This window comes from Cynocephalus volans, chromosome 4 (assembly GCF_027409185.1).
Source record: "Cynocephalus volans isolate mCynVol1 chromosome 4, mCynVol1.pri, whole genome shotgun sequence".
In the NCBI taxonomy this organism is placed as follows: Eukaryota; Metazoa; Chordata; class Mammalia; order Dermoptera; family Cynocephalidae; genus Cynocephalus; species Cynocephalus volans.
The window spans coordinates 152,713,149-152,730,693 of NC_084463.1; the positions used below are offsets into that span (position 1 = coordinate 152,713,149).

Sequence of the window (17,545 nt, forward strand, 5' to 3'; positions counted from 1 at the left end):
CTGGGAAGGGGATGAGGAAGAAGTCAAAAGAAGGAGTGGAGAGAAAATAGGAAATTAACACTGAAACAGAAAGGAGGAAAGCTGTACTGAAGATGAGAATGGGCAGGAGGCTGTGAGCTGAGTGGGCCGGGGACTGGGAGAAGGGGTGAGGAGGCAGGGCCGGCATGCCTCTACTGCTGGCCAGAGCTCTTTTTACATTGTGCTACTGTCTGCACCTGTCACTAGCAGTGCAATGTTAAAAGGGCATTGGCCGTGTAGTGCTACCCAGCGCCGGCTGCCTCCTCAGTGTCCCAGTTTCCTCTCCCATCTGGGCACCAGTCAGCTACCCTGTTGGGAATTTGGGAAGCCTCACTTAGTAGTCATATTAATACCTCAATTTTATGGAGCTACTTCTGTGTGCAATGCATGTGCTAGACTGCATGCATTTATCGTGAATTCTAGTAACTTATTGGTAGCTAACACCCCCATTTTGCAGATGAAAAAACTGAGGCCCAGAAAGGGTTAAATAGTTTGGCCAAGGTTATGTAGCTCTTACGTGCCAGATCCTAGATAGAACTCCTAAATTTGACAGCTCACCCATCTTTTTGTAGACTTTTCTGGAGAGATCTGAGTAGGTTTTCGCAACTGGATTTCCTGAGCTGAGAGGTGGAAGGTTTTGATGCCATCTGCTGGTTGCATGATGATATCTTCCAGAGTCTCAAGCCTTTCAGGATAAAAGCTCCCTGGCTAAGAAGGATAAGGGTTCCCAGACTCAGTCTGGGAAGGAGAGTGGGTGGAGAAGATTGGGAGAATCACTGTTAGGCCCAGAGTAGAGCTCCATGGGAAAAGGGTTGTACAGGAAAGGAAGAAGGGCTATCCCTTGAAAGGATTGCTTCCAGAGAAAAGGCCCTATGTGTCCCTGATATCCTATACCTGCAGCTCTTTCCCGGGCTCTTGGAGCATGAAAGTCGACCTCATCCCTCCCCTGCATCTACCTGCGGTTCTCAGCATGACCCTTCTTGGTCACAGGGTGTTTGATAATGATGCTTCTTGAGGGGATACACCTGTCTGGCCATTCAAGGTTTGGACAGCATTGCGGATGACCTCATCTGAGAGACTGAACAGGATCCCCTGAGCTAAGCCCACAGAATGATTCTTCCAGGAGATCTGACGAGGAATTTGACAGCAACAAATGTGCCATTTACCTCTCTTTCTCCCACGGTGCCTAGTAGGCTTAATAAGAACTTGTTACAGTAAATTGAGAGACAGGCATACTTGGGGAGCTTCTCTGAGAAGGAAGCTAGTTTGTGCCTGATTTTCAAGGGCAGAGTTCAGGGCTTGAGAAGGCATCTTGAACTTTGGTGCAAAGGTGGGCCTGAGACTACAGGGTTTCTAAGTCCGCTCCTGGAGCCCCATTACCAGGGACACAGGAACTAACTGAAAGATGGGACAGACCCCTAGGACCGCTCAAATGGGGATGAGGGACATCACTCCTTCATGCTTGCATTTGCCCTCTTTCCTCACCCTTCTCTCACCTCTGTGTATCCCAGTTTTTTTCCTCCTTCTGCCCAGCCTTTCCATTCTGACATCGACACAGTATTTGAAGATGGTAGTTAGCTTTATATCCCTTACTTTCTTCAGTCTGTTAGAACTTCCCTTTGAGCCTCCTGTCTGAGTACAAAACAGCTACTCCACTCTTGTTAAATGCCTCTCCACTCTTTAAAAAAACAAGAGATTTTACATGTTCCCCCAATGCTCCTGGGGCAAAATGTAGATTCCTTAAATGGTTTATGCCCACTTCCTGCCTCTTGTTTTTGCATCTCTCATTTCTTACCCACTTTCACCTATACACCAGCCACAGGAAACTTTAATTTCCTCAAATTAAAATAAGCTTGAGGCACTTGACACACACTGTTCCCTTTGCCCGAGGGATATACTCTCCCTACCCTTGCCTTTGCCTACCAACTTTTCATCCTTAAGTGCCATCACATGCATTGCTTCTTTGAAACCTTCCTTGATGAGCTCCCAAGCTTCCTCTACATACCTGCTCAGAGCCTTTGTCACCTTCTACTAGGATTGCCTCGCTATTGTCTGCCTTCCCCAAAGCGCCATGAAGTTGGTCCATGGCTGCCTTGCTCATTCTGAATCCCCAGTGCTTAACGCAATACCTGGCAAGTAAAAGGTGCTTTATAAATATTTGCAATATCAATGAATGAATCTAGAAATAACAATATAGCTTACAAAAAAATGATTTTTATGAGGTGTATGGTCTTCCCTGTAGGCACTGGGCACCCAACAGCAGGAGGAATTTCACACTATGCCAAAAAAAATTCCCCTTGGGTCACACAGTGACATTGACGCTGTGATTTTGAGCTATTCTGTTCCACTTCCTATCAACTGCCAGGGCAGCACCTTGGCTGATCAATTTTCCTTTTAGCCTTAAGTGTGTCCATGTGCTGACGAAAACATTACAGAATCAGGTTGAAATGCCATTGAGACCCAAGTAAACCTTTGTTCTGAGATGTCTTCCAGCTGCCCAATCCTGGATCCAAGCAAAAATGGACTCATTGTCAAGGGCTCCAGAAGACATGAGTTGTTTTGGGTGCTCCAGCTGGATGCAGCTCACAAAAACCCATCTCTTACTAAGCAAAATCTCACCTGAATATTCATCCTGGGGTAAAAGCTCAACTGTATGTGGCGCTGGGGCGGGGTGGGTGTCCCATTACAGTTGAAGCAACTGCAGCCCCCTAGTGGTGTAAAACAGGCCCCGGGGGAGAGGGTTGTGTGAGGGGGCAGTATACTGTACATGCACCAGGAAGGAAAGTCAGAGGACAGAGCCTCACAATTGCTTTTCCCCTTTTTATTAAAAATAGACCCAAACACTTTATGTATCATACAAAAGTTTCGTTCGCTGGTGGCAGCCACAGGCAAAAGTGGCCCCGTAGCACTGATTTTCCACCTCCCCTCCAGGGGACTGTGTCCCAGGGAGCAGTGGCTGGGCCTTGGAGATACCCATAAGGACTGCTCTGACTGGAAACAGCCAGCTGGGGGTGGGGGCTGTTCCAGGGACAGCTTTCCCCACCCCACCCAATGGCAAAGTTTAGATACTTGAAAGTGCCTCTTCAGTGCCAAGATAAACTAACAAGTGGAGTGAAATGGAAACCCCTGTGATTCTTTTATTTTTTCCCAGGGCCTGCAATTTGTGTTTTTCCTTCTACCCCCGAGTCCTTTCTCCTACAAATGTGGGTGGGAAACTTTTCACTCTCAGAGGCTCTGGTCTTTCTCCATGCACGAGGCCAAAATTTCCAACACAAGCCTTTTCTCATTAGCTATTCTGTGGCCTGTGATCTACCAACCTGTGACCCAAGGTTTGTCCTCTGTTCATTCAAAAACAAGTGGGGCAAAAACAGATTCCTCCCGTGGTTCTCTCTGCCTGAGACTACACCCTGCCATCACCTTAGTTTTCAGGACCTTGGGACTAAAAGGACCCACAACCATCCCTTTTCCCCAGTTCTGTCTTTCCCTGACTGCTGCCCACTCCTGAACTGTGGACACCCCTGGGGTACTCTCAGACCCCTGTTCCAAAAGGAGCCTGGTCGTGATGTGGTGGAGGCCGGGGAGGGGTTGGTTGGAGCCGGATTTCCCCCAGGGGTGGGGCAGTACTCATGCTGGTATGGACTGCTTGGCAGGGCCAGGGGGCAGATGTGGGAAGGGTGGGGCATGCGGAGGAAGGGCACAGCCTGCCTGAACCCCTCAGTCCCAGCCGTTGTCCTTCACCATGTGTGACATTTCAATGATGTACTTCCCTTCCTTGTACTTCTGGCTCGTCTCAAAAGCTTGTTCCTGGTGGAGGGGGAAGCAGCAATGTAGGACGAAGCAGTTCCCCTCCAGGCCCTATGACCGCCTATATGAGCCCTACCCCAAGGGCCCCCCACCTAAATGCAACCCACTTACTAGCTCCCTTTTCTCTCTTTGGACCATGCAAAGACCTGACATGGTTATTGGGGCTTGGAGGGCCGTGGGGACTGTCCACTTTAAGGGGTGACCCCTTCCCCGGGTACTTACATATTTCCAGCCCAGTGTGGTTTTGCAGCTCTCGCAGAAAATGTCAGCTACCGAGTGGAGACCAGTGAGCAGGAGGCGCTGTTCAGCTGGTCCACAACCCACGTTGACCCTGTCTCAGGAAACAGGAAGGACCCAGCACCCAGTGGGGTCGCTCTGTCAGTCCAGCCCCCAAACAACCCAATGGGACTTCCATCTGGAGAGAACTGGAAGCCCCTGCCTTTGGCAGTCCACCCCTTTATGACTAGGCCTTCTTTTTCCAATGCTATGATTTCAGTTCTGCCCAGGCCCCCCGCAAGAGAACTGCAGACTGATTTTCTAAACCCCTTTGCAAAAGGGAGACAAAAACCGAAGGTAAAAGATCACCTTCTGATGGCTCACCCCCTTTCTCCACAGAGGAAAATTATTCACACACACACAAGCACAAGCACACACGCACAAGGAAAGAGGTAGACTCACACGGAGTTAAACAGGTAGGCTCGGCCATGGCTCCCTTGGAAGGACTGTGGAGACATAGGACAGACAGTGACTACTGGGTAGCCCTCAGCCCCACTGCCTGAATCCCTGCAGGGGCGTGGTGGAGAGAGGAAGGGCTTTGCTGCCTCACCCCTAGGTGATATTAGGACAAGCCTGCTGTGTGAGAGAAAAGAGGAGTGGCACGCCCCCACTTAGCATACCTTGGAAATAAGCTCATCGTGTTTGGCCAGGTGTGCACGGCAGTGGACACAGCTGTACGTGCGGTGGCAGCGAGGCAGGTAGCTGCGGAAAGTCTTGGTGGGGAGGCAGGCAGGGCCTGGGCCAGGGTCACAGCTGGGCATGACGGGCTGGAGGACGATGCCCTGGCGGGCTGGAGGGGCTGGCGCTGTGCAGCCCCCACACAGACGGTCGCAGGTAAAGCAGCGGAGCAGGTTGGCTAGAGCCGTGTTTCAGGGCAGGAGAAATGTGGGGGGGCTGCCCGGCCAGGGCCCCCCCAGACGAGAACCAGATAGAAATGGAAGTCACCTGGAAAGAGGGGAAGGTGAATCAGTGGAGCCCTGACCTCACGAGGAGCCCTCTCCTTAGGGAATGGAGGAGGTGGGGCTAAGCTCACCTCTGCCCCTATGTCCCCTATCACCATCATCCCTCCTCAGCATCCAGTTGCACTGGTTTCCTATCCCCTGGATTCCCATTCTGCTCTGGCAAGCCTGGCAGCAGTTCCAGGCTTCTGGCACCATAACCAGGGAATTGGTGTCTCTCCCTCTTGGGGCAGTAGCAGCCTCCACCATTTTCCACTGAGAGCAGCCCGCTGGCACAAATGCTGCCATGGGAGCAACATCATCTGCAAGTGCCCTCTCTGGTTTTCAGTTCTTTTGTGAGAATCTGCATCCCACAAGCGTCTCTAGGGCTCAGGGCCGTTTAAAAGTTGGGGCAGCCAGGTTTTTCTTTTTCGCGGCCTTCATTTACAATACAATTGGTCCTTTATGCCTTTTGTGTGGGAGGGAGGGGCAGAATGAAAGAGGGAAGGGAGCAGGCTGGCAGGTACACACACCCTGCTTCAGACCTCTCCTGGCTCAGGTTCTACACTCTGGGGCTCTTCACTACAACTTTATGGATATCTCCTTTGGCACCAAAGACCTGCCATGTGGCTGTTTCCCAATCCTGCACCTTGGTTCACCCCTTCCTTCCCAGCAGAAGCACGTGGCTATCTTCTCAGCCTCTGGGCCCCTTGGTCTCTCTCTCTACTATTCTTTACTAATTGTTGCCTTAGCCCTCAGTTAAAGACTTAGGCACCCAGCTGTAGGAGAGAAAATATCTTTCCTTCAGGCAAACCTGACAGCTGAAACCAATGGAAAATGGGTACCACTCCTGGGAAGCCAAACCCCCTGGGCAGGGCAGACTGTGTGGTGTAGTGTATGAGCAACGTCTACAATGAATAGCGGGGGGGAGGAGGGGCTCTCTTATTTTTAAAAGCTGTGCTTTGGGGCACAAGGCAGAAAATGTTTCTTTCTACCTTCTCCCAGGGGCAGGGACAAACAGCAGTGACTCTGTGGGTGACTGCAGATGAAGTAATCGCTGGGTTCTGATTAGGAATCTTGAGAAAAATGTTGGTGTCTGTTCACACTCCAGCCCCAATGTGGCTGAGGGTGCTGGAGGCAGAGGATAAGAAGGGAGGTGTCCTCTGTTGGCTCTGATAAGCAGGTGAGGTGCCGCCTTCTCCTTCATGGGGTCCTCGGGCCGTTGTGGGTGGTTCAGCCCACTTCAGGTTCACACGTGCCAGCTGGGTGCTCTGGCAATGCCAGCCCATGAAGCAGAGAAGAGGCAGCGCTGGTTCCGATAAGCCAGGACAAACAGGTTCCCCTTCTCTTGTCCTCTGCGGTGGCCACAGTCTGGGGTGCTGTTCCACTCTTTCCGAGGGCCGCCAGGCAGTCTCTCCACAAAACGCCTGGTAAAGACCATCTTCAGCTTCAGGTCTTCCCCCACCGGCTGGGCCCCAGGAAGACTCGGTGGGCTGAGATCAGGGTGACATTGGGCTCCTCCTCGCTAGAGCACTGCTCACTGTCCACTTCACAGGTCTACCTTCAACTTTGCCTGCGAGTTCCCCTCTGACACGCAGCACCTTGCAACACCTTCTTCAAGGGGCCAGGGGAAGGGCGGCCGGCTCAGGTCCCCTCTCTCAGCTACTTCCCCAGCCTCCTACCGTCACGCCTCCCTCCCACTCCCCTGCTTCCCCATCAAGCCAAGGAAAGGCTGCACAGAAGGCCAGAGAGTCACAGAAGGGGGAGTAGGGGTCATTTCATCCCCCGTCTCAGATCACAGGGAGAAGCAAGTTGGGCAAATGACTGGGGAAAAACAAGCGAGCAGAGTGCCGGGCAGAGGATGTTCCTTAGACGTGAGACGGGGCTGGACCGTGGGAGGTGAGGGAGAGGGAGGGCTGGCGGTGGGGGGTGGCGGGGACTGACAGCTGATGGCAGAGGCGCCCAGGCGGAGGCTCGAGGAACCGGGTGCGAACCCTGTGCCTCTCAGGGAGAAAAACAGAGGGAAGGGGACACCTGCTCACAATGGATTTTCTCATCTGCTCTGAGGCTTCGCCCCCCCATCCCCAGGCTGACATTCTCGGTATGGTATGGTCCAAATAATTAGCAGCACAGCCAGCTCCCAGGGCGGGCTTTGGGGGTCTGCACCAGCAGCAAAACAATAAACAGTGATGCCTGATGTTGCAGCCAGAGTTGCCAGGAAATAAGTGCGGGAATCGTGAGAGCTTGGAGAGGGATGGAGGAGCCGAGAGAGGAGCGGAGGCAGCGGGGAGGGGGAAGGGAGGACAAAGGGTGGATGAATAATGCTTTTGCAAAAGGGAGAAAGCAACACGCAGCAGGAGGAAATTTGCAAAGGGGAAAAAAATTCATTTGGAGAAGGGCTGCCCCCTCACCTTGAGGTCTGCTCCAGAGATCTCCGTCTATCTCTCTCTCTCTCTCTCAATCTCTCTGTTCACTCTTCTCTCTTCTCTTTCCGCTCCTTCAACTGGGAAGGGGACGGGGGTGGGGGAGGGTAGCTGGGGGGCTCAAGACTGCGGCTGCAAATCTGGACAGCTGCTGGGGGGCCAGAGGTTGTCTCTCGTTCTGTACCTCGGTCTGTGGGTGAATGTGGCTGTGTGTTGTGGAACTGCATCATAACACTGTGAGTCATCCATCCCCCCACCCCCCCTCACCTCCCACGTCAGAGCAGGGCTGGGAGACACAGGAGGCGGGTAGGGAGGAAGGGAGGGGGCAGGCATGAAGGGACGGGGCTGGGGGAGTGATGCAGGGGAATGGGGTAGAGGGACAGGGTGGGGGTGGGCAAAAGGAGAAGCAGGTTGTTAAGGAGGAAGGCAGTGTGGCCAAGAAGACTGAAAGAACCTGGGGGAAAGACAGGGCTGAGCAAGGATGGAGTAAGGGTGACAGGGCTGGAGGAAGGAGGTGGCAAGGCTGGTGAAGCTAGAGATGGATGCAGAGAGTCAGGCAGCACACACACAGTCAAGATGATACATTTTCCCATTTCAGCTCGGACACCAGCCCTGACGCAGGAAAAAGGAAGATGTACTAATTGTCATGGATGGCAAACTGTGCCCCCAAGCTTGTACCAGGCACTTCCAAGCCTCAAAGCCTCAGTTTAATACCCCCGAAGAAGTCATAGACCAAATATGACATCTTACATGCAGGAACCTCTTATCAACTACCTCTGAATTACTTGTGCTACATGAATGGAGACCCCTACATTACATAAGATTCTTTGCTGAGCTGTAAACTTTCTGAGGCAGGTCTTCCAGGAAACTCCTCTGCATCCCAGGACTGCAGTGCCTAGCACAGAGCGCTGTATACAGAAGATGCTCACAGAACAGCAGCTGGGTTGCATCTTCAGATGTGGACCAAGTGTCTGACTATGGTCTCAAAGAGACCTGAGTCGGGATCTTAGCTCTGCCAATTACTCACCAGGAACCACTAGGCAAGTTACTGATCCTCTTTGTGCCTCAGTTTTCCTCTTCTGATAAATGAAGCTAATAATACTTACCTCATGGAGATGTGAAGTAAAGTGACATAACACGTAAACGCCTAAAAAATGCTTGGCACATGGTAGATATTTAGTAAACAGTAGTTGGTGTTATTTCAAAACAACATTCTCAACTTATTACCCCTAAACTCAGAGAGGATTTATTATTAAATTCTGATATCTCAAGAGACACATGCCAAATTTGTATCATAAAAAAATGACATCTTTTGTTGCTTTTTTTCTATCAGCTTCCAGTTAAGTTTCGTGTATTTCTCATACAGCGCTGTCCTGTGCATGTCACTAAAGTATGTGGACACAGAACATATTCCCTAAGACAAAAGTCCTGATTTCTAGTCTAACGGAAGAAAAAATAAAAAACAAACAAAAAAACCCCCATGATTTTTAATAGAGGCCAACATTCAGAAAATGAAGTGCAAAGACAGGAACTTCTAGAAAGCAGTGCTGTGGGTGGTTTGTTTTTCTTCTCACATGTAAGAAGAGGAAAAAGTTAAGGCAGGGAAATGTGGATAATGGGAGGGATTGCTATCTGGGCATTAAAAAAAAGGAACTCTAAATATTTAATCAGAGAAGATTCTGGGATTTAAGGTAAATTATGAAAACACAACATGGGTATCCTGAGGTATAGTACCAGAAGTTTGGAATTGAGAGGGGAGAGCTGGGTAAAGAAAGAAGAGAGAAGTGTTCTTGTCTGGGCAGCAGATGAGAAAGAAAATATAAGTGGAGGAGGAATTTTAGGAGCCATTGTTGAGAAGAACAACGGGAAATGGGAAAAGGAAGATGACTAGTTTTTAGGGTTGAAAGTTTGGAAGCAAAAAGAATATTAATGAATTTAAATCAACTCAGGAAAAAAATGATCAAGCATTTAGCTGGAGAGGTGTTGAAGCAAAACACTTCAGTCTGTAAGGAAATTTTAAGGAGGCATTAATTAGGTTTGCAAACCAAGGAGGACTGCCTCTCAAGATGAAGGGGAAGTCTGCCCACTTGAGGTAAAAAAGCAAAAGATTTTTATAGTAAAAGTATAGGAAAGTATAAGCAGTAAACAAGACTCTAAATATTGTTTTAAAACATTAAATAGGTAAGTGATTACATCAGGTTTCCAGGACAATTTTGATCTATAGAACAAAGTTAATTGTGTTTATGGTACCTAAACACAGTTGATTATATCTGTGTTTGTCTAAACAGTAGGTTTCCTGATGTGAAAAAATTCAAGTAAAAGGTCAGTTTCTTAGGCCCTGAGGAACAAATCACTTCAAGTTCGAACTTGGAGTTATTTCAGTTCTTTCTTCAGTTCTGCTTTCTGGTCTGTTTTCCTCTTCAGAGGAGACTGAGAAGGATGTAAGAGGACAGTATTACTGGCAGGTAGAGTGGAGATGGCAGGAGTGCTTGGTGAAAGATTGAAAGTGAGAGACAGGAGAGTAGGCAAGCACAGATGCTTTACATGTTGGGCCCTGACTCTTTTAAGAAGCAAAATGGAGAACAGTCTACAAGGCAGGGAGGGACTTCTCCCTAAATTCAGTTGGAAATGGTTATACAATATCCAAGTAAAGATGACCTTAAGGTAATTGGGAGAAATTGCCTCAAGGAAGAGTGTGTGGAGGTGAAGAAACAGATGTGGGAGATAGATTGAATGGAAACAGCAGAGAATGAGCTCACTCAGGAGAAAATTTGCAAATGAACACTGGTACTGAATATTTGAAGAATGGTGAAAGAATAGGGGATACCCAATAGTTAATTGAAGAACATGCTTGCTTGGTGAATGAATAAAATAATTAAAGCAAACCATCAAAGGAAACTCTAAGAAGTGAGAAGTGAGAATTGAGGGCAGCACTTCTTGCAAAGTGAGTGCTAAGTAGGGCCAGCAAGAGAAAGGCAGTCCAGAAAATCTTCCCAGCTCCTCAATCTGAATTAACTGTGGGAGCTGGACTGAAAAAGGACTCACCTGTAAAGTGGGGATGACAATTATAATACCTACTGCACAGGATTATTGAGAGGATTAAATGAATTTAAACCTGTAAAGCCCATAGAAGCGAACCTGACATCTAACACTATATAACTGTTTGCTATTATTATTATTATTATTTTTGTGTGGCTGGCCAGTACGGGGATCTGAACCCATGACCTTGTTGTTATCAGGCTGTGCTCTAACCAATTGAGCTAACCGGCCAGTCTGTTTGCTATTATTATAACTGGGCTCAGACACCAAAACTCTGGGTTTCTGTCCTAGCTCTATTAATTACTGTGAATTGCTTGGGCAAGTACCTTTACTATCTTAGTCTCCCCCATCTGAAATTGGAGATAATAAAGCTGACTTCAGAGGGTGGCTGTGAAAAAAGATACCTGAAAGGGCTCTGAGAAATGTAAAGTACTGTACAAATGGATGGTATTGTTATTATAGCCCTGCCCTAGCCTATAATAAAAACTTAAAAGCTAACATCAGATATTTTCTATGTTATAGGCATTGTACTTACTACTTTACTTGCATCATCCTATCCAATCTTCAAAACAACTTTAAGAGGTTAGGTACTGTTATTATCCCCATTTTACAGACAAGCAATAGAGTTGAAGCTTGTGATTTGCCCAAAGTCAAGCAATGAGCAAGTGGCATGGTAAATAATACAAGATTCCAAAGCCCAAGCTCCTGAAAAGAGGATTATAGATGTGTGTGAACCTGTTGGCTGCAGAATAAATAATTGATCTGTATAACTGTCAGGGATTTAAAGAGGAAAACAGATTCCCCTAAAAAACTCCCCCCTAAGTGGGAGAGAAGTTGTTGGGTAATGACTGATTTACGAGTATAAGGTAACTGGAAGAAATCAATGGACTTAATAAAAGAAAAAACAAAAAATTGAATGCCTTCTATGTGCAAGCACTGTGTCAGGCAGACGACGACAGCTCAGTATAGCTTCTGGCAGTCTGTTTTCCTCTACTTTCTCTACCCTTCGGTTTCCTCCTGTCCAAACGGGGTTTTGCTAATTTTCCCACTTCCCGGATTGTGGTGAAGACAAGGGGGCCATTGTGGATCCTAGATAGTGAGTGCCCCTCCGGTCCCGACCGTCTTTCCCTTTCCTGGGCTGCAGGTGAGCAGGAACACCGACACACGTGCAAGGACGGTATCTCGGCGAGTTCTGGCCCCGCTCAGGGGCGTAACCGCCACACCTCCCACCCTACCGTCCGTTACGCAACAAATGACGTCCTCCACCCCACCCACCTTTGGCGTCACCATCAAAACAATCCTTTAACTACAACTCCCAGAAGGCTGCGCGGCCATGCCGGCACAACTACAGATCCCAAGGGGCATCGCGCGGCCGCGTCTCCTTGCACTACGCAAATGCGGAGCCGCGTTTGTTTCCGGCGTTGTTCTGGGCGATCGAGGCTTGCGGCTGGGCTTTGGTTCTTCTGCTCAGGACGTCTTTTGGATTTCCGGGCTTGAGCTCGTGGGTGTGCAGGTGAGATAGTAAGCTCGGGGACGCAACTGTCGCTTCCTTGGGGCCTGGGAGGATTTCGGTGTCTGAGATGGGGCTGGGACAAATGCTGGACTTAGATCTGCAGTCTAGGATTGGAAACAATTCTTTAGGTTTCCTACGCGTTTTCTACCACGAAATGCTTTTTTCCTCCCACAGTCCTTGTAAATCCCCAGAACAACACTGTATGTGAGGTAGTGTAAGTGCCTCCAGTTGAAGACTGAGGAGAAGGTTCAGAGAGGTTAAGTGATGATTTAAAGACAGTCCAAGAAGTTGCAGAGTCTGGTCTTAATGCTGTTGTCTAAGTCCAAACCCCGTGTCCTCTGCGTTGTATCTGGATGGCAGACGCCCTTTCTTGTTGACTAAGAAGGTTGGGGAGTAGACATCTGTTGACTTCTCTTCTGAAGTCTGGAGTATACCAATAGAGTGATGAAGGGAACCATGAAGGAGATATTATCGTCTTCTATCAATCTGTAGGTATAGTTTTTCTCTTATGTCTGAGTCATTTATTTACTCTGTGTTTATTGAGGTACCTACAGTTTGTCAAACAAACCCTATTCTAGGTATTAGAGATAGGAGGGTACTTCAACAAGTTCGCGGAAGAATAGAATTAAAAGATAATACAGTCTTTCCATGAATTTTTGAAGTACCCTCTTTACAGTAGCAAACAAATACCCAATCATTACATTCTAGTGGGAGAGACAGACAATAAACAAATATATAGTGAGACAGATGGTGGTAAGAGATACGGAGAAAAATGAAACAAGGTAGGGAGAAACATCCACTGGAGGATTTTAAACAGAAGCCTGACTTATGATTAGATCTAATATTAATTTGTGTTCTAGGCACAGCAGCTACACAGAAAAGATGGGAGAGGAGGCCAATGATGACAAAAAGCCAACAACTAAATTTGAACTAGAGCGAGAAACAGAACTTCGCTTTGAGGTGGAGGCATCTCAGTCAGTTCAGTTGGAGTTGTTGACTGGCATGGCAGAGATCTTTGGCACAGAACTGACCCGAAACAAGAAATTCACCTTTGATGCTGGTGCCAAGGTGGCTGTTTTCACTTGGCATGGCTGTTCTTTGCAACTGAGTGGCCGCACCGAGGTGGCTTATGTCTCCAAGGACACCCCTATGTTGCTTTACCTCAACACTCATACAGCCTTGGAGCAGATGCGGAGGCAGGCGGAAAAGGAAGAAGAACGAGGCCCCCGAGTGATGGTAGTGGGCCCCACTGATGTGGGCAAGTCCACAGTGTGTCGCCTACTGCTAAACTACGCAGTGCGTTTGGGCCGCCGTCCCACTTATGTGGAGCTGGATGTGGGCCAGGGCTCTGTGTCCATCCCTGGTACCATGGGGGCCCTCTACATTGAACGGCCAGCAGATGTTGAAGAGGGCTTCTCTATCCAGGCCCCTCTGGTGTATCATTTTGGCTCCACCACTCCTGGCACCAACATCAAGCTTTACAATAAGGTCAGAGCCACAGCCAAGGTGGCGGTGAAGGGGAGGGTTACTTTCAGGGTAGGAAGCTGTGGGGAAGTTTGTTAGTTAAAATTGTCTGCACAGTTTGCTCTGTCTCAGCTGGTTTTACTGTTACATGATTTCAAAAAAGGCAGTTTCAAATATGTAGCTTCAGATTGTTAAACATTTCCGTGGACCTATTCTTAGTAATTTACTAAATTTCCTCTTAGGAAGTGAAACAAGAGGCAGAAGAAACAAAAGTTGTCAAGGGTTCAGATCCCCATACCAGCCAGCCACCAAAAAAAAAAAAAAGATAAAAGTTAAATCCATGTTATGGAGTCAAAACCACAGCCATTGAAAATGTCATTTTTCTTGTACCTAATACCACTTATTCTAAAAAAGGACAAAATAGCCATGGATTTGTCTGTTCTTTTTGTTCTTACCTTGTCCTTTTTTTTGCAGATTACGTCACGATTAGCAGATGTGTTCAACCAAAGGTGTGAGGTGAATCGAAGGGCATCTGTGAGTGGCTGTGTCATTAACACCTGTGGCTGGGTCAAGGGTTCTGGTTATCAGGCCCTGGTGCATGCAGCTTCAGCTTTTGAGGTGGACGTGGTCGTGGTTCTGGATCAAGAACGACTGTACAATGAACTGAAGCGGGACCTGCCCCACTTTGTACGCACTGTCCTGCTCCCTAAATCAGGGGGTGTAGTGGAGCGCTCCAAGGACTTCCGGCGGGAATGTAGGGATGAACGGATCCGTGAGTATTTTTATGGGTTCCGAGGCTGTTTCTATCCCCATGCCTTCAATGTCAAATTTTCAGATGTGAAAATCTACAAAGTTGGGGCACCCACCATCCCAGACTCCTGTTTGCCTTTGGGCATGTCTCAGGAGGACAATCAGCTCAAGCTAGTGCCTGTTACTCCTGGCCGAGATATGGTGCACCACCTACTGAGTGTTAGCACTGCGGAGGGCACAGAAGAAAACCTTTCTGAGACAAGTGTGGCTGGCTTCATTGTCGTGACCAGTGTGGACCTGGAGCATCAGGTATTTACTGTTCTGTCTCCAGCTCCACGCCCACTGCCCAAGAACTTCCTTCTCATCATGGATATCCGATTTATGGATCTCAAGTAGAGATCAGCAGGAAGCCTTGCTGCCTGGGGCGTAGAGATCTTCTGGCAATCTCCAAGGGCAGGTGGGCTGAGATATGAGAATCAATTGGGGCCAGCTGACCAATAAACTGTGGACTAGTAGAAAACATATATTCTACCTGTTAAAACATGGTGGTAAACCGACTCTTTGGATCTTGAACCAAAAGGAAAACAATGGGAATATAATTGGTTTCTTAGATCACCTAAGATGCGACTTTGAATTTTCTGAGACCCTGAGAATTCCCTTTCATTGTGCTACTATGTGGATTTTTTTTTAACCAACTGCTTTATATTTCATATACAGTATTTGCTAACTCATTTACCCAGGATGAAAGTGTGAATTAGAGGTACTACTTCCAATAAAGTTCAAACTTGAAAAAAATTTATTTTAATAAATATTGCTTGATCATAAAACTTGGTGTAATTTTTTTTTAGTTCATTTTTTCCCCTAAACATTATAGTAATATTATTGGAATGATTTATTGCTAAAATCCTTAGAGAAGGGGAAAACCAAGAACCTACCTGTGAGCTAAGCATGTGGGTTTTTATGATGGTTCCCCTTTCCGCTGCACTTAGGTAGATGGTAAATCTGCTGACAATGCTGGGTTAACTGTGGGGAATTAAAGAGGCTGGTGATAATCTTGCGATGAGATTTCAGATCTAATTATCTTCAGGAGTTAGCTCGTTTTCTCTCCTTTGCAGCTGTCTTTCCTGTTCTCTATTTAATTGGAGCCACGTCCTGAGTTAAAGTGTAACTTAAGCTCTCAGCTGGTAAGAAGCTGGGAAAGCCTATTCTTTTTGATCTCTTTTAAATGACTGTTTGGTGTCCCTATTTGGACTTGGATTGTTTAAGTATCTGATGGCATTCATTCACAAATATTTATTGAGCACCTACACTGTGCTAGGAACCATTCTAGATGAGGAACAAGATAGATAAAGTTTTATGGCACTTATAAACAAATTTAAAAAGGTAAGTACTTAAGACTTAAATTTGAGTGATATGAGAATGGAAGTCTACTTCAGATTGGGTGGTCAGGAAAGGCCCTTCCTGAGTACACATTTTGAGCTAAATCTGAATAGCTTTGTGAAATTTGGGGTAAAAACCTTCCTGGTGGAGGAAATAGTACAAAATCCTAATAAAGGAACAAGCTTGGGCTGGCCCGTGGCTCACTTGGGAGAGTGGTGCTCATAACACCAAGACCATGAGTTCGGATCCCTATATAGGGATGGCTGGTTGGCTCACTTGGGAGAGCGTGGTGCTGACAACACCAAGTCAAGGGTTAAGATCCCCTTACCGGTCATCTTTTCAAAAAAAAAAAAAAAAAAAAAAAAAGCTCGAAGGATGAGGCTGTCCAGGGTTCAATCCCTGTACCAGCCAGCCACCAAAAAAAAAAAAAGTTTAAAAGATGGAGGGGGCAGCAAAAACCAGGTAATGTAGAGCTTTTGTAAATCAGGGTAAAGAGGCTGGCCAGTTAGTTCAGTTGTTTAGAGCACAGCCTTACAACACCAAGTTTCACAGGTTTGGATCCCTGTACCACCCAGCTACCAAAAAAAACCCAAAAAACAAAAAACAGTGCAAAGAGCATGGGAGAGTGTGGTTAAACAGAGGAATGACGGGATTTACTTTATATTTTGAAAAGATCACTGCTGTGTGGAGAGTGGATTACAGAGGCAAGTACAGAAGCAAGGACTTGAATTAGGAGACTTTCGCAATCTCAGTGTGAGAATTGATGGGGGATTGGACTAGGGCAGCAGAGGTGGAGCTGGCGAGATCTATCTTTGCCTTGGGGTATTTGAAGGTAAAATGGATAGGACTTGCTGATGGGAGTGGTGGAGAAAAGAAAATGGAATCAAGAATGATTTCAAGATTCTTTTTTTTACTTGAGCAACTAGATTGGATATGAGGTTGGGGAAACTCAGGGAGGAAGGGATTATCAAGAGTATTTTGGCATTGTTAAGTTTAAGCTGTCTATTAGTCATCCATATGGAGCCCATGTCCATATATCCATGTGGAATCATCCATATGGAGACATAGGCAGTTGGAAATATGAAGCTGGAGATTTAGGGAAAGTTAGAGCTGAAGGTTCATGAGTCACTGGCTTATAGAAGGCATTTAAAGCAGTAAGATTGGATAAAGTAATTTAGAGACTGTAAATGGAGGTAAGGAAGCAAAGGATGGAATTGCAGGGCATTCCAAATGGAAGTCAAGCATAATTGGAATTAGCAAAGAAGACTTGACTACGGACCTAGAAACATGGATGTCAGTATTGACCTCAAAAAGGTAGTTTTGGAATGGTGGGGATAAAAGCCTTACTGAAATAGATTAATAAAGATAATATAAACTGAAAGATAATATAAACTAAGGAAGCAAAGATACCTATAGACAACTTTCAAGAAGCTTGCTAAGAAAGGGTGTAGAGGGGCTAGAGGGGGTTGGGGGATGTGTGAAAGGAGGGTTTGTTAGTTTTTTAGATAGGATGATGCCTCTTAACAGACTCTAGAGGGTGAGAAATTAATGATGGGTATCTGTGTGTTCTTGAGAGTATTCTATTTTTTTCCGCATGTTTTTCATTTTTAAAATGTCAATGAAAAAATTAGGAGTGAAGGGGATGGAATCCAGAGGACAAGGGGAGAGGCTGTCCTTTAACACAAGCAGTGACATTTCTTAAGGACAGGAAGGAAGACAGCAGTATTTACACATAAAGAACTCATTCTTTGTGAACCAAAACTACCTCTCTCTACTTCTAAACCCAAGGGTGGCATTTTGTTTTTGTTTGCCTATTTATTTACTGGTCAGTTGAACTAAAAAGGCCCATCTATAAAGGACCACAGTGGTTGGCCATCTATAGACATGAGAAAATTCAAGTGAAGAGGATTGGAGAAAGTATAAACTACACTAGAAAAACT

The 17,545-nt window shown here is 46.9% G+C and overlaps 2 protein-coding genes across 2 annotated transcripts; one reads left to right on the forward strand and one right to left on the reverse strand.

The window, feature by feature from the left end:
• Positions 1-2,841: 2,841 nt before the first annotated feature.
• On the reverse strand, positions 2,842-7,648 carry YPEL4 (yippee like 4). Its single transcript, XM_063094348.1, has 5 exons — positions 7,448-7,648; positions 4,719-5,043; positions 4,501-4,544; positions 4,045-4,153; positions 2,842-3,822 (listed from the first exon to the last, which is right to left on the reverse strand). Exons 2-5 carry the CDS (start codon positions 4,857-4,859, stop codon positions 3,733-3,735), a joined length of 384 nt encoding a protein of 127 aa, XP_062950418.1. The 5' UTR covers positions 4,860-5,043; positions 7,448-7,648; the 3' UTR covers positions 2,842-3,732.
• Positions 7,649-11,928: 4,280 nt separating this feature from the next.
• On the forward strand, positions 11,929-14,980 carry CLP1 (cleavage factor polyribonucleotide kinase subunit 1). Its single transcript, XM_063095338.1, has 3 exons — positions 11,929-12,011; positions 12,872-13,499; positions 13,950-14,980. Exons 2-3 carry the CDS (start codon positions 12,894-12,896, stop codon positions 14,619-14,621), a joined length of 1,278 nt encoding a protein of 425 aa, XP_062951408.1. The 5' UTR covers positions 11,929-12,011; positions 12,872-12,893; the 3' UTR covers positions 14,622-14,980.
• Positions 14,981-17,545: the final 2,565 nt, after the last annotated feature.